At 36.5% G+C, this 21,164-nt stretch overlaps 1 protein-coding gene across 1 annotated transcript in view; it reads right to left on the bottom strand.

The window, feature by feature from the left end:
- TTLL7 (tubulin tyrosine ligase like 7) overlaps window positions 1–19,808 on the bottom strand; it is a 57,608-nt gene extending 37,800 nt beyond the window's left edge. Inside the window, exons 1-8 of the mRNA XM_026057640.1 lie at window positions 19,647–19,808; window positions 19,328–19,462; window positions 17,531–17,652; window positions 16,760–16,827; window positions 10,181–10,339; window positions 8,978–9,194; window positions 4,510–4,674; window positions 3,794–3,952 (exon numbers count right to left, since the gene is read on the bottom strand). Of these exons, the coding sequence (XP_025913425.1) occupies window positions 3,794–3,952; window positions 4,510–4,674; window positions 8,978–9,194; window positions 10,181–10,339; window positions 16,760–16,827; window positions 17,531–17,652; window positions 19,328–19,462; window positions 19,647–19,671 (1,050 nt within the window). The 5' untranslated portion in view covers window positions 19,672–19,808. The remainder of the gene's footprint in view (window positions 1–3,793; window positions 3,953–4,509; window positions 4,675–8,977; window positions 9,195–10,180; window positions 10,340–16,759; window positions 16,828–17,530; window positions 17,653–19,327; window positions 19,463–19,646) is intronic.
- Window positions 19,809–21,164: the final 1,356 nt, after the last annotated feature.

Below are 21,164 nucleotides of genomic sequence, written 5' to 3'. Positions count from 1 at the left end.
GTTAGTGGCTTTCTGCCAAATTCACTATAGCTTGTCAATGTTTCTGCCTTACTCTGGGCAATATAACTGGACACAGTATTCCAGAAGTGGCCTCACAGGTGTCAAGTAGATCACTGCGCTCAACCTGCAGATGAAGGCTAATGTAGCAGTGATGAAGACTGAGTGCATGCTGGGCAAGTACACATTGACAACTCATTTTCAATTATTATGAGCACTCGCACCTCGAGAGACACGAGTGGCTGAATCTGGTTTACTTTGCTGAAAGTTGTTCTTTTTCCATAAAACATGTTGCTGATAGAAGTGTAAAACTTGATCCCAAACAAGAAAACTACATTTATGCAACAGCTTTATGAACAACGGTATCACAGAAATAATTCAAATGCCAATGAAATGCAGCAAGATACAGTTGAAAAGTATTTCCACATGGCTCTAGTCTAAGTAGTACAAGACATGCAAATATAATAACCCAGATGAATATCTGCACATATCTGGGCAGATATCTGCCTTTTCATATCCGCACATCATTTTACCCATATAATAATGGATTAAATACTGGATATATGGAACAAAGTGCCTTGCTTTGTGAAATGTGACCATGGGTGAGAAATCTTGAAAAGTTCTGAGAGACGACACTATGTTAAAGTTGTTTTCCCTAAAATATCCCTTAAAAGAAAGTGCTGTCCCTTTTTTTAATGCGGCTATCCCTTATCTGCACACAAGAAATATGATTGCTCACCACTCTAAGACACCAGCACTGTAAAGCAATCTTGATAGCATACCAGCGATACTGGCATAATAGATATTAATAACAATTAGTTACTAAAGCACTGTATCTGTATGTCTCCTAACTCCCCCCCCGCTTTTTTTTTTAAAGGAATTCAATGACCTGAGAACAAGGATGTACGCTTGGCTAGGCTGTGTTAATAAAACATTAGTACTTTTATCAGGAAGCCACATCTTGAAGGCTGTTGACAAAAACAGGACAAAAATTCCTACTAATAAGTAGGAATTAGCAGTAATTGCATGCTTTGAACTATAGGAGTTATCATCATTGTAACTAGATTAATAATAACTTTTTGATTAGATTTTGCTAATACTTTAATTAGACTAAATAATAAATTTGTGGGTTTCTCTCACCCACATAAATCACAAAGGAAGCGTGGTCTGGTACCCTGTGCTTGCAGCTTGGTGAATGCAACTCCCAGGAACAGGCAGCTCGAGCTTAGTTTAGGAGGAGGGAGAACAATGAATAAGTTATTAAAAGGTGACCTTTTTCTCAAGGACTTTGTGATCTCAGCTGGATACAATGAGGTTGAATAAGGCTGGAGACAATCCAAGAATTTCAACTGAATGACTTCACTATTTATATAAAATAGGCTAGCTTGGAGGTTTGGGTCAAAAAAGCAGTAAAAAATGAATTTGCTGGGAACAGAAGGAAGATCTATGTACTAGTTGCTACTCAGAAAGGATCAAGGTTGCTCGGACAGCACAGATGCTTGTCACCACATTTGCTGCCACAAGATGGCACAAGGTGGCTTTCCTAGAGCCAATGCCTTKTTAGAAGGTTCCGGAAGTTCAGTAGCACCAAGGAGCAGGAGAGCTACATCACATAACCGGGAATATAAAAAGAGGCATCTCAGGAAACGACAGTCATTACAACATTGCACGATTTATTTCTTATAATACTTGATCAAGCTATTTTTATAACAGAAAAGCTCAATGAGCTATGGAACGATAAAACTAGATTTCCCATCCTAATCCAATTTTGGCAATATTCCCATAACACTGAGAGCAGTCAGGGCCTCGTGATCAGTACTCGTTACCACTGCAAGGAGGAATGATGCACTCCCCTTTGCTGGGCTTTGCCAAGAGGGACGCGGTGGAAAGAGGTGACAGTGAGAAGCTGGGGAAGGAGCCAGAACTGTTTTAGGGGAAATATATATACGTCTATGTATGTGTGTATTTTATTTTTATATATTTTTAGATATATTTATGTGTATATATACATATATATATAGTGTGTGTGTGTGTAAATGTGTGTATAGAGCATGTTTGTTCCAAGAGTGCTGCAAAAAGATAAACAAACACAGTAAACATTTGAGGATGAGTGTAGAAACTGATTTACTAAATTTCAAAGTTGGAATTTTCTATTAATTTAGTTCAATATGTGTGGCAAATTAAGTTCTAAAGTACCTGTATCACTGAAAGCAGAAGAGGAAATGATTAAAAAAAAAAAAAAAAACAAACAACCCTACACAGCTCCTCAAGGCCTAAAGTACTATTCTTCAGCAACCCAGAGTACCACAGCAGCATTTACTGCATCGTTATCAGATACCTCCCACGCAAACATGGAATCTGGGAACAGTACAATTCTAGTCTGAGACCCTTTATCATAAATAGTGAACTAAAAACGCTAAAATTTCTGTATTATGTGTAAACATCTGAGAAGACAGAGGGGTGTTCTTCATAAGGAATTCATCACAGTTTTCCCTGATAATCCTGCACTGACGCTTCAAGCTGGGCTTGACCACATTCTTGCAAATGACAAAACAGCATCTTGACATCATTTACCCCAAGGCCAGATGAAATGTGCAGACAGACCAACCTCAGTCTGTACCTAAACAACTACAGACACCTACATGCAAGCTAAAGATATCCTATAGATCTTAATCTGAATGCTAAATCAAAGAGATGTTAGGCTTTTCTTGACAAAAGGAGGAGATGTAGATGTAGTTTTAAATCCAGTGACGTTAAAACAGACATCACTTTTGTAAAGTGCAGATTAAGGTCATGCCACGTGTTGTTTTTGGCTAGCACATAAAAGCTAGCAAATATGCTTAAGTCTGCATGGCAGACAGTGAGGGAATTTATATTTTTCTAATTAAAATTATACTGAATCCCTGAGAGAAATAGCAGGACAAAACAACTGTTGACAGTATTAACGGCCTGACAACAAGGTTATAATTCAGTAAATTAATTGTGTACATCTTGCTCATCAGTAGCCGAATCATATTTGTGATTTTAACCAGATTTTTAATATATTTTGCTTTTCCTTCAGCTGTACAGCATACCAACCAGTTAACAAAATGACATAAGACAATCTAAAAAAAAGACAAGTGAACTCCATCTACGTACTAAAAGTGTAATTAAAGAGACATAGTAGACAGACCTCAAACATTTCTCATTGAAAAGCATACAAGTACCATTTAAGCTACTATTCCATTGACATACCAGAAGAGAAACGTTTCTTTCAATCCATTCATGCTGATTTTTTGACAGCACTTCACATATACTGAGTTAGTTTCCTCTGTTTATATGGCTGTTTTTAAAAGCCACAGAACATATATTTAAAATATGAAATAAGGACTATAAATTCACAAAAGTTGCCAGAGCCATACACAGAACCATACTGAAGGAGTAAATTTATGTAGTATCTAATTTCTGTAAAAAAGGTCCTTCAGCAAGAATGCATCTAGAACACCCACATTAACATCACATTTCCCATTAAAAGTGTTGCTTTAAATTTAAATTGGACAAAACCTCAATTTCACAAAACATGTGAAATGCAACGTTCCTCTAGGAAAACATTGCCTTTACCCCAATCTCAAAAGTCACCGCAAGGCAGAGTTTCCACATGGATGCTGAAGAAAGTGCCATCTATCTACTCAACAACAGTACCTCCTGCAAGGCACAGATTTTCTTTAGCAGTTTTCTAATGTAGCTATGGATTCAGCTAAGGCTTGGTTAACTTTACTCTTAAAAATTTACTTTACATTCTTTGAAAGAGGTTTACCTCCAAGAGCCATGGTTTTAGTTTTCTGTCCAGCAGAATATCAAATCCCAGGACTTCAAAGCAGACACTGTCACTTCCTGGTGCTTGCCCTGGCCTGCACATGCGATAAGCATGAAGAACATGTGGCTCTGCAACTATGAGAGTCTTCACTACTAACTCCTGTAGGGATTTTTCAGAAAAAAATTATCAGGAGAGAAGATAGAGAAGATACCAGGATATATTAAAATAATGTGTTTCATGCATTAATAGGTACTTTAATTAAATGCAAAAAAAACCCCACACCCCAAATAAATGGTTTATAATAAATAAAATGTTCCTATTGAATAACAGATGGATATATTTTATATATAGCTATACAGTATATAGTTATATTCAGATATAAAATTCACTTTAGGCCCTAGAAAAGTCTCTACTAATTTAAATAGAACTGTTCCTTTGCATAATATTACTTATGTGAATAACTCTTTGAAAGGCCTTTTGTTTATCAGATGGAAATAGTTTAATAACTAGATTTTAATCAAACTCTGAATCTATCCTTTTAAAAATGTAATCATCATTTGTAGAATCCTCCTCCTCATCTTTTATATTACATCCTTTGTGGTGCATGTTGAGAATTTCAAAAGTTTTGCTGGATTCCAAGTAAAACAGATGGCAGAAGCTATTAATTTTCTAAACATATACACACAACAAAGAAATGTGTATGAGTTTTATCTTACTGAAATATCATTCCAGAATTTGGAGACATCAAGGTTATTTGTTTCTAGAAACTCAGTAAACCATTTTATGGATCGTTTACTTCCTTTGTCTTCTGTTTCATCCCGTTCAAAATGTTCGTTATGTTTATTGACAGAGTAATTAGTCAGATGCATATACAATTGGCTCTAAAAACAGGGAGAAAAGATGTAAAAAAACCCTTAAATACAGTTCTAGAATGGTCAATCCAAAAAAAAAAAAATTAGATCAATAATGATTTAGTCAAACAGTTCACATTTCGCAAATGCATGTGTGCGGATTTAGCATTTCTGCTTCTTGGAGATTTCATATACCGAATGTTGTAGCCTAGATATAGCAAAACCTGTGCTCATATTTAAGCCAGTTGTAGTCAACGGATCTACTATTCAACATYTGGTTAAGCATTATAATATATCTGCCGTTTTTTACATGTCTATACATAAACAACAAAACAATGTGAAGAGCAACTACCATAACTTACAGAATGGTTACATTCCACAAGAAGCAAACAATAAAGATGATACTTTACAGTGCTACTTTAAAAACGGTAAAAACACTCTGGTATCTGGTATCATAGAAAATCCTCGATTTCAGTTTTCCCTGTAGTTTATTTATGAGAAATGTTCTCATGATATTGACACTTTAAACTATTTTTTACATATGAATTCGTCCACCATGTTGGTATCTGCCAGAATTGCTCATTTTTGAATGGCTGGTAGCCATACATTAGGGGGAGTTAAACATTACATAAATGAGTGCATGCTGTGGTTCCTTTATAGAACAAAATGTAAGCAGCAATTGATTCATGTTATCAGTTGCATTTTAACTCATCTAGTATATTATGTACAACAGATTAAAATATAGGGCGTTTCCAAGGCCAGTGTATTTATAAATTTACATATCTTCCAGTGCAGGTATTAATTCAGCTTTCCACCTACACTACCACAATGACTCTCCTTATCACAGTGAGTTATTTGCCATATTTCATTCCTTACTTGAGTGCTAGTTGATGTAACCGTAAGCCTTCTGTTCCAATTCCTTTTTGATAAGACAGCCAATAGATAACACAAGCCTTCTGCTGTCATTGATCTCACTGTACTTACGTTTAAAAAACTTAATGAARTTAACAGAACTGAACAACTTAATCGCAGGCTAGTTCACAATATATTGTATTAGCACTACAAGTAATGAATTTCTTCCATGGCTTCTGATTACTGCTTTGAGAATCATTCTAAAACCTATTGTTTTCAAGTAGTTATAAGTGTCATCTTTCCATGAAATTCAGATTATCTCAGGCAAAGGTAATTATTTTTTCAAACTATAAAAAATAAAAGTGTTTTTGGAACATTTGTTAAACATCTGAACTAATATTTAGTCTGAAGTTATTTGGAACAATGTCAGCATGGAACAATGTCATCTGAAGAACAATGTCATTACTGGTAAGCCAGGTTATTTCCTACTATAGATGAATTATCACATGAACAGTTGCAAGAACACAAAGAAAACTGCCAGCTCTGCTGTCCTGTTTATCTGCTCAGAGCATATTTCAGTGCTGCTAATACTGTTAGTACAAGCAATAAAAAATATTAATAGCAAACTATTCCAAATACCCTTGATAATCACATTGAAAAGATAAGAAAACAGCTATACTTACTGATGAATACTAATTATAGCAAGGGCCAAATATCTTTATGCAATAGTAAATAAGGAAGCATGCAACCAATACCTAAACATCTGAAAACAGTAACACATAAGTGATAATTTCAAGAAAGAATATCAGAGGATAAATAACTAATGTTCAAAACACCAACATTTTCACTACATCTCCAAGTAAAATTCTATACTCTCCAAGAGCTGTGGTTGATTGAAAGGGGATGCCTGTGGAAAGTCTTAAAGGCTGGAAACGAATACTATAATTAGTTTTGGCTTATGCTCTTTCCACTGCAATCCTATGGTACAAAGGACCATTTCTTCTGGCTTCCAAATTACACCTGCATTCTTCAAAAGAGCACTAAGAGACAGACACAATGTTAAATGACAAGTAGGGAAAGTGTCTCTCCCTGCATTGCCTATTCCATAATTATGCTGACGCAGCTCTAAAAGTATACGGGTCTGGAAAAAGATAGATATAGTAGCAATGGAGTACAAGAGTGAGGTATAAGAAACTCAAATCTACTGGTGTCTGAATGGCCACTTGGGAGGAATACAGGAACGTGGTCAGAGTATGCAGGGATGCAACGAGGAAGGCTAAGGCCCATTTGAAATTAAATCTGGCAAGAGATGTCAAGAACAACAACAAGGGTTTCTTCAAATACATCAGTAGCAAGAGGAAGACTAGGGAAAATGTGGGCCCACTGCTGAATGGGGTGGGTGCCCTGGTGACAAAGGATGCAGAGAAGGCAGAGTTACTGAATGCTGCCTTTGCTTCAGTCTTTACTGCTCAGGCCAGCCCTCAGGAAGCAAGACCTGGAGGCAAGAGAGAAAGTCTGGAGAGAGGAAGACTTTCTCTTGGTTGAGGAGGATCGGGTTAGAGATCATTTAGGCAAACTTGACACTCACAAATCCATGGGCCCCAATGGGATGCACCCACAAATGCTGAGGGAGCTCGCAGATGTTATTGCTAGGCCACTCTCCATCATCTTTGAAAGGTCATGGAGAACAGGAGAGATGCCTGAAGACTGGAAGAAAGCCAATGTCACCCCAGTCTTCAAAAAGGGCAAGAAGGAGGACCCAGGGAACTACAGGCCAGTCAGCCTCACCTGCATCCCTGGAAAGGTGATGGAGCAGCTCATCCTGGAGGCCATCTCCAAGCATGTGGAGGAAAAGAAGGTGATCAGGAGTAGTCAGCATGGCTTCACCAAGGGGAAATCATGCCTAACCAATCTGATAGCCTTCTATGATGGAATGACTGGCTGGGTAGATGAGGGGAGAGCAGTGGATGTTGTCTCCCTTGACTTCAGCAAGGCTTTTGACACTGTCTCCCATAACATCCTCATAGACAAGCTCAGGAAGTGTGGCCTAGATGAGTGGACAGTGAGGTGGATTGAGAACTGGCTGAATGGCAGAGCTCAGAGGGTTGTGATCAGCGGTGCAGAGTCTAGTTGGAAGCCTGTAGCTAGCGGTGTCCCCCAGGGGTCAGTACTGGGTCCAGCCCTGTTCAACTTCTTCATCAATGACCTGGATGAAGGGACAGAGTGCACCCTCAGCAAGTTTGCTGACGATACAAAACTGGGAGGAGTGGCGGATACACCAGAGGGCTGTGCTGCCATTCAGAGAGACCTGGACAGGCTGGAGAGGTGGGCGGAGAGGAACCTCATGAAGTTCAACAAAGGCAAGTGCAGGGTCCTRCACCTGGGGAGGAATAACCCCCAGCACCAGGACAGGTTGGGGGCTGACCTGCTGGAAAGCAGCTCTGCAGAGAAGGACCTGGGAGTGCTGGTGGACACCAAGTTAASCATGAGGCAGCAATGTGCCCTTGTGGCCAAGAAGACCAATGGTATCCTGGGGTGCATCAGGAAGAGTGTTGCCAGCAGGTCGAGGGAGATGATCCTCCCCCTCTACTCAGCCCTGGTGAGGCCACATCTGGAGTACTGCGTCCAGTTCTGGGCTCCCCAGTACAAGAGGGATGTGGCACTACTGGAGCAAGTCCAGTGAAGGGCTACAAAGATGATTAGGGGACTGGAACATCTCTCTYATGAGGAAAGGCTGAGAGAGCTGGGCCTGTTTAGCCTGGAGAAGAGAAGGCTGAGAGGAGATCTTATCAATGTGTACAAGTATCTGAAGGGAGGGTGTCGAGAGGATGGGACCAGACTCTTTTCAGTGGTGCCGAGCAACAGGAGGAGAGGCAACGGGCACAAACTGAAACACAGACGCTTCCATCTGAACATGAGGAAAAACTTCTTCACTGTGAGGGTGACAGAGCACTGGAACAGGTTTCCCAGAGAGGTTGTGGAGTCTCCTTCTCTGGAGATATTCAAAACCCGCCTGGATGCGATCCTGTGCAATGTGCTCTAGGTGACCCTGCTTGAGCAGGGGGGTTGGACTAGATGATCTCCAGAGGTCCCTTCCAACCTCAACCATTCTGTGATTCTGTGATAACTGTTCTTGAAGCAACTATCTTTTTCTTTTGTTCTGGTTTGAATATTAAAAATTGATATCTTTTGCTTGCTTTTAGGGAATATTTAAACTCTTTAGCATGCATATATAAAAGTCATAAAATTTGAATGCATAAGTAATATAAGGCTATAATTGCAATTCTGACAGGAAAAAAAGAAAGAGTGGAATATCTTTCATTTTGAGTTTTTCCCTCTTCAGTAACAACGCACAAGTTCTGCCATATAAATATCAAATTAAATCTCATGTCACATACTTATCTTATTTTTCCTCCTCCAAACACTACTCTGGTAAAATTCTACACACAAAAGGGATAAATTGGAATGAACATCAACTTACCAAATTTGAGTCACTGGGTGGATGATACTTCTCTGTGCCCATTCTCACCAGTCCATCATGATATAAAAATATTTTTAATGGATCACAGGAAGTTACAAGAATATATATGCGTAAATCAAACTTGTAGCCTTCCATAAGAAAGGGTTTGTCAAGATATTCCTGGACAATCAAGTGATCCTGGGCTTGTAGTTTTTCTCCATTTCTTATTAAAGAGATTCTGGTTAAAAACAAAGGTTAATTTAAAAACATGGAACTTTGACATAACTCTTTGAAATACATTTTCATGGTCACACAGCCAGGTAGGCAAAAGTCTGTGTCAAGAAAGAGACATGTAATTGATTCACAGGGTTGAGAAAAAGTGTCATTCACTTATGTGGTTTTTATTTTCCTGTCCTTCATGATACTTCACTGGATGAAAAAAAGGCAATGAGCCATTTCAAAATAACTTTCTACTTCCCCTGATTCAACAATTTGTAATAATGCATTCCTTCTGCAGTTAGAAGTTGCTTGGCAGAATGAAGTCTCTAGCTTCTGCCATTATTCTTCCCCATGCAGCTCTAAAAATAGGCTTCCAGTCTCGCTCTGTCATAACTTCTGCCTGAGATACAGACTTCAAAGAATTTTAGGGGTAACTTGACATAGTGATACCATTTGCAGAGCAAGATACCAATTGGTATGACTACGGATGGTAAGATCAGGCTCAGTATTTCTGTATTCCAGTTTGCCCACATCAGAATGAAAAATCATTTATATACAGACTGTAAACTGGCATTCCTAGAGTATAGAGGCTTTCAAATAATTGCAATAGCTAATATTTTTCAGTGTATCAATATTAACTCTAACTCTGAATTCCCATAGCTTTGTTATCTTAATTCTACCCTTTACTATTTTATGATACATGACACATTCAGAACACTAAATTACCACTTCCATTTAGCTTTATATTTCAGCTGTGCTGGTTGGTATGCATTTGTCCAATACATTAACTTTCTTATACTGATCATACAACTTCAACTACAAACTTCTTACTAATACACTGCTCCAGATAATGTTGTAAATAGCACTGGATTAAAAAAAAAAAAAAAGCTGTTTTAATCTCAAAATTTGTAATCATTTGTTTGGGTTTTTTTATTTATTTACTTTGGGGTTTTTTAAGATTTCGCCTTTTGTAGGTAGGAAGACTGAAGTTAACGTGCAGCTTACCCATGCCCCATTGCACCATTAGCTGGTTTGACTATGAAAGTTTTCTGTCTACGTTTCTTCTTCAGTTCTTTTACATAGTTCTGAAACTGTGTGTATTCTGCAGGGAAGATCCACGTTCGAGGAATAAAACTATACTCCTGAGGCTGACACTTGATCATTCTGCAAAAAAGCGTAATAGAGTTGAAATCTTTTAACTACTTTCATGTATTAATCCTAGGATTAAACAGCATTTACAAAATCTGACAAGGTGATTTTACTGGCAAAGTACTGTAACAGGAGAACAAACATCTATGGTTAGTTAAGAATAGTTAGTTCTCTATGATGTACTCATATGCCTACTTTAAGAACAACAAAAGCTGACTATTTAATGCATTATTGCTTATTACCATATCTTATTATCTTACTATCTTATTGGCATTCATCTCAATTCTGTTACATCTTTTGTTCAGTTAGTCAGATGATTTAATGATAGTCCTGTTCTTAGAAAGAGGAAACTTACAACAGACCACGTGATTGTAAATCTTTCCCTTCCTGACAGAGACTCCTGTCCTCCCTATTTTATTTTTTTTTTGTAGCATTTTGGCATATGTTTTAATTTTCATATTGGTATAGATTTTGGGGGTTGTTCATTTTTTTGGACATATCCTCAATAGGGCTATTTTTGTCTGGAGGGAGATCCTGTAATATAATGCCAAAACACTTCAAGAATTAAAGAAAAAAGAAGTGTCTCACTTCATGGGTGGAACGAAAGGGGAAGGGAGAAAGCTAATTGTGTTTCAGACCACAAAGCAAATCTCTTGATGCTTAACATATTACATGTTAGTTAGCAAAAAAAAAAAMAAAAAAAAAAAAACACACACACCCTTGGGGCCAGAAAGACCCAAAAGCCAAATTTAAGTCCTGGCAAAGATTAAATGTAAATGGAGACCAACCTAAAAAAATGACCTTGGAGTTTCTTCATGGGTATGAAAAATATTAATAACAAGGACTGAACTTAAAAGAAAGTGGAAGTAATTCAAGAAGGGTTTTTTGTTCCTTACTGGTCTTCAAAGATATTTCAAAAGTAAGAATATGTAGCAAGTTGACCTTGACACAGGCCAAGCGACTGCACAGGCACCTCCAAAGTAGAGCAAAACATGTAAGTTTAGATTGATGCTTGGCACCAACATATTGTGATTAAGATTCCCTGAACACCTTATTTAGTCAAAAGAAAGTAAGGAAATGCAAGACAAGACAAGGAAAAAAATTATAAGTACTAACTAAAAAATAAGGTCAAGGCATCTTAGGGAACAATTTCTTAAACTGAATTTCATTGAAGGATGCAGCAAGTTCCTGATCTCCCTGCTTTAACAGGTGGGGGCAGCTGAGGTGGCAAGCATACCTGATTTTGTAGCTATGATGCCTGAACGCAGGAAAGAGGAATAAAAGAGGAAGAACACCAGAGAATTCAGTGACTACTGTTAGTTAGAAGTCTCCATCACCCAAAGCAGCAGCAAGCTGTACCTCTGGCAGATAGCAAGCACATACCCGCACCAGACTGCGGTACTGGCTAGATACACTTGAGTTAGTTTTAAGCAAGATAGTTTGAATACTGGTAGCAGCCAAGCTATAGAGGCAATGTGCATTTGGTGGTACTACATAGATTAGTATCCCAGAGGTCACAGCAGGATAAATGAGTCCTCACCAAGTTCAATACTAATGCAGCTAGCTTGTTTCAGGTACTCAGAGCAGCTCATATGAAGTCAGTTTGGGTAACTTGACACTACTTTAACATGCAGTGTGAACACATCTAAAATATGAATATCCACAGACCAACAGAACACGACTGAAAGTTTAAAAAAAAAAAAAAAAAAAAAAAAGACCTGACATAGCAAGTCATCCAAACTTTGATTTAAAAAAAATACCACTATGATGAATTTTAATAGCTTTTAATTAATTGCAGATTTAGGTACACTTCTGCTCTTCTAATGGAAACTAATAGTATCAGGATAACTTAAATGCAAAAGAGACAATATAATTCCAAATTTTTTAATTCTACTACAAGCCTACACTATACTCCTCATGCAGCAATAAGTCACTTTTTCTTTAAGTGGCTCAGACGCTAACAGAAATTACAGAACTGCCAACCGCATCTGTAAGACTAGGACTGTAGCCAAGACTAGTAGTATAATAGATACACTGTCACCAAATTGTTTATCTAACTACCCAAGAAACACTCTGCCATAAACTATAATAGCTACAGTAGTTTTGAAGCACTGCATGAGGTTCAGTGCTTCTACAGCTTTATTGTAACTATCATAGTTAAAGATCTGGTTTGATGCAAGCCATCAAATATTCAGATAAGTTAAAAAATAGATATTACAATTCATCATTCATGCATATTTCTAAACCATTCTCTACCCACTATATATGTACAAATGTTATTATCTTGTTAATTGAATAGTGTATTTAGCCAGAACTTATCCTATTTTTATGCAACAAGGGATATTGGTGTTAGAGTTTCCATCCCTATCCAAATTACTTACATATACATCCTGAAGTGTGTTACATGACAGAAACTTGACATTTAACTCATTTACAGGTTTCAATACTTATATACCCTACTCAAATAATATAATTTCATGGTATTATAGATATATTAATGTTATTTTAAAACTGCAAATACATCAATACTATATGACTTTCTGTATCTTATGCATAACTGAATAGACTTTGAACACTTAATAATATGAAGCTGAACACTTATTGTTTACAAATTCTGGTGCTCACTAAAACTTTTAATAGAAGAATTCAGTGTTGTTCTTTCCCTGCCTGGCCCTATTCAGAAAATGGTTTAGGATCATCAAGCAGCTTGCTGAAACAAGACCTATTCCATTACAATAGCCCTGTTTTCCAACACGTTACCCACTACTGTGTTTAACCATTTCTTTACTGTGCTGCTCTGTCCTTTAGCCTTTACAGTCCTTACAAGGAGGTCTGAGATTAAACAAGAAGTTATTGTTCCTCTAAGTGGTATTCTAACTCATGAATGTGGTCAGACTGTGCCCGTGTCCAACAAGCACGCTTGCCAGAATGCTTTCTGTGCCAAAGAATCAAATGTTTTGAAAAAAACGTGGGTTACTAAAGTCATGACTTGTCAATCTAATAACATGGGTTCACTGCCTACGTTTCAAGATCTTCTGACTTTCCAAGTATGAAAGGAGGTTAGTGGGTAGGTATAGATGAGAACGATTCTTGGACCATGATCAGTCCACAAACCTTTTAAATGTAAGCACCAAAGGTGATGCATAAAAGACCATCCACGTCCATGTTCTCTTTCCCATTCATCCTGTACGCCTTCTCACCCACTAACTGCATCCACACCTATCACTCACATGAGGAGGATCTCTAACAGACCATTCACAGAAATCAAGATCCAGTTAACCCTACACTACCACCTAATTTTGTTTTTTCCAGTGTGCTGATTATTCCCCTTCAAAATGATGCTCGTGCCTCCTTTTGTTCTCAGCTACATTGCTGCTTCTATCTGTTCAGTTACTCTGTGTTCCTACCTTTTCTGTTTGGTCCTCTTCTCCCACATTACACACGCCACATGTTACACTGTTCCTTTCCACCCTTCTGCATGCAAAAGCCACAGAGCTCTCCAACTGGGAAAGGCCTGGATGTTGGCCTGTAACAACAGTTCCACTTTCTTCTGAAGAGCAATTCCTCCCCAGTAGCATTTGCCTCTCAGAGGCAGGGAGGTTCAMTCTTCTGCCCCATTCCCAACAGCTTGCACAAAATAGAAGAGTGAGACCAGTATAATGACAGGGAATGAAGTAAAAGAAAATGAAGAATAAACACTAGTCCACTCTCCATCAATTTTCAGCAGTTGTTTCATGAACACTCAATGATCCACAAACCACAGCTAGTCTGTAAGAGTCAATTATCAGGAGTTTGCTGTTATTTTTTCCTGTCATTGGAGCAAACTCCTTTCTAAAATTTAATTTGTAAATTAAAAAAAAATTATTTTGAACTGAATGTACAGAACTATACTATAGACTATGCTTATTTTATCCTAATTCTACAACTGTTGAAGTAAACTGATCACAGTTACTTGAATACAGCATGTGATTAAAATAACATTTTGAAACTTGCCAATAAAGGTCAAAAAGCTCCAGTTTTGTATTACAAAAGTCATCATTAAAATTGTTGGTTTTTGAGAGGGCATTTTATCTCAGCACATCAAATCTTCCTAGGGGCACTTGGCAAATATGGCTCGTTAATTAGATCTCATGATGACTGCTATGTGGCAAATGTTATTTAGCATTATACTCTTTACTGACAGACAGACTGAGGTATTAAGTCCTGACATTCAGTTTCAAACTCTGAAATAGGAATTTACAGCAGATCCTGCGCAGTAACATCTCCTCAGAACGGCCCAAAAAATGTAATTGTTCATAGATTTGCTATCACATCTAAGAGACCTTTGTAATGAAATCTCTTACCAAACCCCTTGCGTTCCTCTGCACCTCAATTTCTAGTCATCTCCTCTCCATTTATGACCAATGCAAATGGCACAATATGCTACCATGCACAACAGTGCTAAATATGCAAGTGTTTCTTATATGCACCTCTAACTCTTAAATTATATATCATTTTAGGAATAAAATTTTATTCTAAATCCTTTCATTGCCACTTTATGTTGTTTGTCTACTTCCCCAAATGAATGGCTGTAGAGATAAATAGGTAAGTTCTGGATATCCGCAGCCTCTCTTTGAAAAAATGAACTCTGTTCTTGGTTGTCCTCATGTTTCATTGCCTCATCAAAATCCAAGAGCTGTACTTGATCATACTGAAAATGCAACTGTTACTAAAGGAGCTGTCTAAGGGAAGCAAAAAAAGGGAAAATAATTTTTTTTTAAGATGTCACCAACAATCCAGCACCATCTCAAGGAAAACTAGCATAGTTCAAATGTGGGTTGATCCAAAAAAGCAGTATATGCTGCAAATAAGAAAACAAGTAAATAGAAAAGACTGTATGCAGCAGAAAAGCATGAGAACAGAATTAGTTTCTACACTTCCCTGTTCAAATAAATATTAAGACAGAACAGCAGCTAAATGGAACAAAATCCTCCATTCCACACCTTCCCAGACACATGCAACTGACTTGTTTTGACATACACGTGTCTATTCCACAAGCTGTCTCAAGGTATATCACTTTGATTTTTGTGAATTATGAATACCAAGTACTGAATTGTGAGGCCAGTATTATGAAAAACAGACTGATAAAACCCCAGTGTATCTACTGACATTAAGTGAAGTCATAACACATATATTTGACCCAGAGTTATCATATCAGAGAAATTGTTCCGCTTTATGTATAATGTGTAATTCCCATATTCAATACCTTCAGAATGTGTCACAAACTGAGAATTCAGCAGGTTGAGAGAGATATTATCAGACTATATTTGAAAATAATGTGAGCATGATAACATAAGCTTCCCCCCCCCTTTTTTTTTTTCCAAACATTACAGAACTGTAGCAATACACAATGATACCATTGCTTACCATGCTGACCAATATTGTTCCACTGTTTCCAGGATATCTCCAAATAGCTGTTTGCATCCATGTATTATCTCTATGCTTTTACTTAGAGTTTTGGTCTGGAAGGGGCAGTGAGAAGTGCTTGTATAGCATTTATTGATGCAATGGGGTTTTGAACCACAGGTAGGACACATGAGCAATATAGCAATGCAAATAATATTTGCACCAGAATATCTGTATACATTCTACATACTATAATTAGCATTTACAAAACAGAAAAGGGAGAACAAGAGAGAGAGGAGATATCACACTAATTACAGGAATATATGAAAATAAATTCTGTTTTGGTAATGGTGTACTATAGGTAAGATTTGGGGCCAAAACATTAACTTGTTTTTAATCGCTGTTTGAAGTAATTTAGCCTAGAAGAATCAAAATATTCACACAGATTTCTCCCTAAACTCTTACTTATTACCAGGCAGATGAATCATTATTTAGCATTGTTTTCTAACAGGTCTTACTCACAGATTCTTAGCTAATATAATTCTTCAGAACCCAGTTATTTCACTAGAGTCAGGAGAATTTACTGAGACAAATGAGTCTCTCTGACTCTTCTATAAACAGTAAGACACTTCACATTTTTGCATTTGATATATACAAAAATATAGTCACTAATTACTTTAAACAGATAATATTCACCCAGGTATTAGTCATTTTTCCTGTTCTACCATTACATGATATATGCCTGGGTGTATTATGTATTACATGTATTATCTAATAATTTAAGGCCCTATCCGGCATTCTGCAGCATGTAGAAAGAGAACTGAACTCAAATTATTTTCCACTGAAGTCAACAGCAGAGATACAATAGTCCACTCAGATGCCACAGACCCAGGACCAAAGCTAAAGCTATTAAGGAACCTTGGAAACTATCATTGGTTCTATTATAGCCTCTCAGTAAAAATAAACAAACTTCACAAGTGGTAAATTAGTACTGTATTGCATTAAATAACATGGCTGAAAAACTTCTTAATGTTAAAAGAAAAAGATTACTTAGTCATGTTTCTTGCCAGGAAATCCTTTCTGCAGATCTCTCCCATTCCTGGAAAATGGTTGATTCTCTGAGGTAGGAGAGAAAAATGAAAGGAAGTTGAACTTTTTAGTTTTCCTGTCGTAACTATTACAAGAAATCATTTAAAACATTCAACTACATATTCACACAAATGTAGTTAATACTATATATAAATCATCCAAAAGAATATCTAATGTTAACCTGGGTATCCCTAACACTACTAAGGATACTATAAATTGTGTTCTCCTTCTCCAACAGATTTTCACCTGAGCATCCCCATTGATTTCACTTCATATGAAAGGAGGATCTATCATTCTTTCACTCAAAAAGTTATCTAGGAACAAAGAATGCTGTCACAAAGTAATAGCAAAAAAGGAATTATTTATTCACAAAGACTAGGGAGAGAGGCTCTGCTTAACTTGCTTCCTAAAAGCTTATGAGCAACTTATAAATGATGTTTTGCATCTTCTTTCAAACTCTTTGATCAATCACAACACCCAACTGGCAGACAAAAGCATGAGAGAACAGCCCCAAATATTTAAACACCAGGTTCCAAACAGTATGAACAAATAACTCTGGAAAAGAGAATAGGATTTAAAAATATGTGGTTGACTTTGTTGCGGTCTGGTTGTTTTTGCTTTGTTTTGTGTTTTCTCTCCATGCAGATGTAACTGACCAAGAGTGGCATATCAAGGAATGTTTCAGCCTGAAACAGCTTACTGGCCATTCAGAAATGCCATCTCCCACTCTACCTGGTAGTTCCGAAGCTCAGCAATCTTTTCTTGTTGCACAGCACAATCACTCCAAATAAGATTTGCTGTTTCATCTTCATCACGTGTTTTCACAAATCCCATTTCTCGTATTACTACACGTACTACAAAGAAATTACATAGTTTAGAAATATTCTGAATATCTAAAAGAGATATTCAAAATTAAAAAAAATATTTTGAACTTTTTCAATATTCAGCCCTTTGCCAGAGAACAATATTAGTATGCAAGTTATTATTTAACTTGTAGTATTTCTATCAGTCTATTGCAAATCTGTCACTATAGGACCTTGTACTGAGGCTGGAAGCACAGTGCAACCACTAATAGGAACCGTAAAGAGCTTCAAGGCATGCCACAATGATTTAGTCAAGTCCGCTTGCACTTGAATGGCTTTAAGACTTAATCTTAGCTATCATAGACGTTAATTTTAAAACAGTGGTGAATATAAGTGTCACTGCAGACAGGAAACAAGGCGGCTTCTCAAGGCAAGGTACAGTAGTTGCAAGAGCAAATGATGCATTATTTGAACATCAAAAAGAGAAAAATTTAAAAAATATAAAAGTTTGGGGAAATTTGAGACATTACTCAGGTTCTAGGAGAAAAGACTTTTCTGAAAAACTCACAAAACAAATATATATATATATTCTTCTACCTTAAACTATCCACTTTGCTATCTGCATAATGAATTTTTATTCTGATACCTCTCCCCAGAGAGGACATATCTCTGGATTTTTACATCTTCCCCACCTGGTAAAAGTCAGCAAGGTCCATTTCAGTATTCTGTGCTTGGAGTTTGAAAATTTGTCACTACTTTTGGTTCAAAACCTGAGCCAGAGAGAAATACTGGATCTGCTTCCCATCTAAATGGTCCATATGGAACAGATGTCACTGCGAGTCTCAGAAATAATTTTTAGCTCTGACTTCTCTGGAAAACTCCTTGAACCATTTATATAGTTGGAAGGAGATAAGGCTGAAGGAAGTGTTATTCTTCAGGCACAAATAACTATTCCATTGAGAAGGAAAAGCTTCATGCCTTGATACTGAGCCATTTGGTGTTTTGGGGTTTTTTTTGTTTGGTTGGTTGGGGTTTTTTTTGTTTTTGGAGAGCTATCAGAACAAACTCGTCATGCAAATTACAGGCTGAATAGAAGCATATATTTAGTGTCATTGTTTACTGTTAACCAAGAGTCAGCAGTGGTCCCACCTCCCAAATTCTCTTCTCATATTCCACCAAAAGCTTGAACTATAAAGTTGTTCCCACAAGCCTGCTATTTAAAATGCTGAAGCCAAATTATATTATTCTAGTTTTGTATGCTAGTATGCTTTTTCTTCTACAACAGAAAGACAAACTACAAATTTAGTGTGATAGTAGCCCCAAGAATCAAAATATAAAACATGAGTAGATTTTAATCAAGAAATCTCTGTATAAGGGATCCCTGTATTTAACATTAAACTTACCCTTTTCATCTTTTAAAGCTTTACATATACTCCCCAACACGTATGCAACTCATAATTAAGATTTTTTTCAGCTTCTTTGATTAATTAATTTTTTTTTTTTGCATTTCAGGGCCTTTTCCTGAGTAACAAATGGAGAGTAATAGATGCACAGTGTGCAAAACTATCAACTAGATGTTAAAAAAAGAACAAAGGCTTCTTAGAAAAGAAAATCCTTTGGAAATGACTCACTGTCAGCTTGTTGCAGAGTCCATTAATTCACCCCATTAGTTAGCAATTCATTCACGTCAATGGCTATTATGATGAAAAAATATGTAGTTTCCTACCAATTTCGTATTTTGTGCCAGCAACATTTGCTGTGATGACTCCATTCTTCTTCTTCTTCTTCCTGACTTTTCTTTTAATTGTGCTTTGATAAGGTAGTTCCGAACTCAAAGTCAGATGAGTGGTTCCATGGTTATCTTTGAAATATAAGGTTGTAACAATCAACATGACTATAACTCAAATAATGTATACAAATGAACTACAAGTGCCTCACCACAAAGCAACATCTGAGCTAGTCTGTTACAAACATTTAATTAATTTAGAGGTACAAGTATATTGAAATAATTAATAGGATACATTAAAAATACATAACTCACATACCTCCTTCATTAGGCAAGGATGGCATTATAATCTAGGATAGTACAGAAGCAGAGTCCAAATTCYGTTCCAAGTTCTCAGAAAATGATGGGGCTATCAAAACCAAATTATTTAAAGCTCTAGTCATATCATTTTAATCTCTGGTTGTAGCAAATATTAATTCTGAAATAGACAGATATCAGCATTAAAAAATAAGAAAGACTGTTACAGAGAGATTCTGAAAATAAACAGTAGAGAAGCAAATATGAAACTATATTTAGTAGCAAGTCAAAAGTAATGCTTCTTTTAAAGGATTAATCAAGTTATTGCAAATATGAAGCTTTGTTCATTACAATTCAGTAGTGTTGTTTCTGGGAAAAATCATTTTGCTGTATTCATTTTCAGAATAAGAATATATTATCTCACTTTCTTATTTTCATTTGTGTGCGCAAGATTTGGGGATGAAAATATCTAACACTGAATTAGATCAATGCCTCAAACTTTTTCTTCACAAAACTCATTGAATTTATGGTAACTTTAAACCATAATATAAGTAAAAATTTAAAATCATACAGTGCATACTATGTATTTTAAGGTACCAAATGGGAAATAATTGAAATTACCTTAATGATCATTTTTTCACTTTTTCATTTTTTGGTTTTTTAAATTGATTTTCCAATAAACACTTGTTAACACATAGTCAGTCTCATGACACCACTGACATAATTTCGAAGATGCATTAGGCTGTCAAGTATCTAAAACTGTCAGTTTTTAAAGCAAGTATTCACATAAAATGCTATTTTTCATACCTACATTACCGATACAAAATTCCAACTTTTTTTCTGTAGAGGAATATAATGCAAGATGTGAAATCTCATAAGCTAAAACATTTTTAAAAAAATCCAACTTAAGCCTATAAGAACAACTGGCTAAAAGATTAAAGAAACCCTCAGGAGTAAAACACTGTTCTAACTATACCACCAGATTGGATTCAGACATGCAGCATTCTGTTATTAAAGTTTGCAAGAAGACAAAGGCCATTTTTGGCAGGCTGCCTCAAACTAACCTAGGATTTTTCTTGTGAAACATATACAATATAAGTCACTGATTTGAAAATGCTTTGACTTCTTTTCTGCAATTGTAAGTGTGGCTAAAGTTCCTTACACCAGCTTTAGGTGAGTTTACATTGTTGTTCACAGCGTTTCCAAAAATTATTTAAAATAACTTTATATAGAGCATGATGAGTTTCTTCTGCTGTATTTGTCTTCAACCTAGAATAAGCATGATGACAAAATACAGAGTTCTGAAGCTGAGTTGGCATGTAGATTTTAAATCCTGGACATCAAACATACAAATACACCATTAAATTACTGTAAAATATACAATAAAGCACATTTAAACAATGTAAAGGCTCTTTTCATTTCAGTTTTTAATCACATGCAGGATAGTTCTTTCCTCAAATCAAAGTAAGTTGCATGAGATAGCATGACTTTTGATGTAAAAATCAGTTTGTCATAGATTGGACAAGACATGAATTAGCAA

The sequence above is a fragment of the Apteryx rowi genome, unplaced genomic scaffold (genome assembly GCF_003343035.1).
Source record: "Apteryx rowi isolate R43461 unplaced genomic scaffold, aptRow1 scaffold_14, whole genome shotgun sequence".
In the NCBI taxonomy this organism is placed as follows: domain Eukaryota; kingdom Metazoa; phylum Chordata; class Aves; order Apterygiformes; family Apterygidae; genus Apteryx; species Apteryx rowi.
The sequence above is the reverse complement of the archived record's forward strand: the minus strand, read 5'-3'. Positions and strand labels throughout refer to the sequence as shown.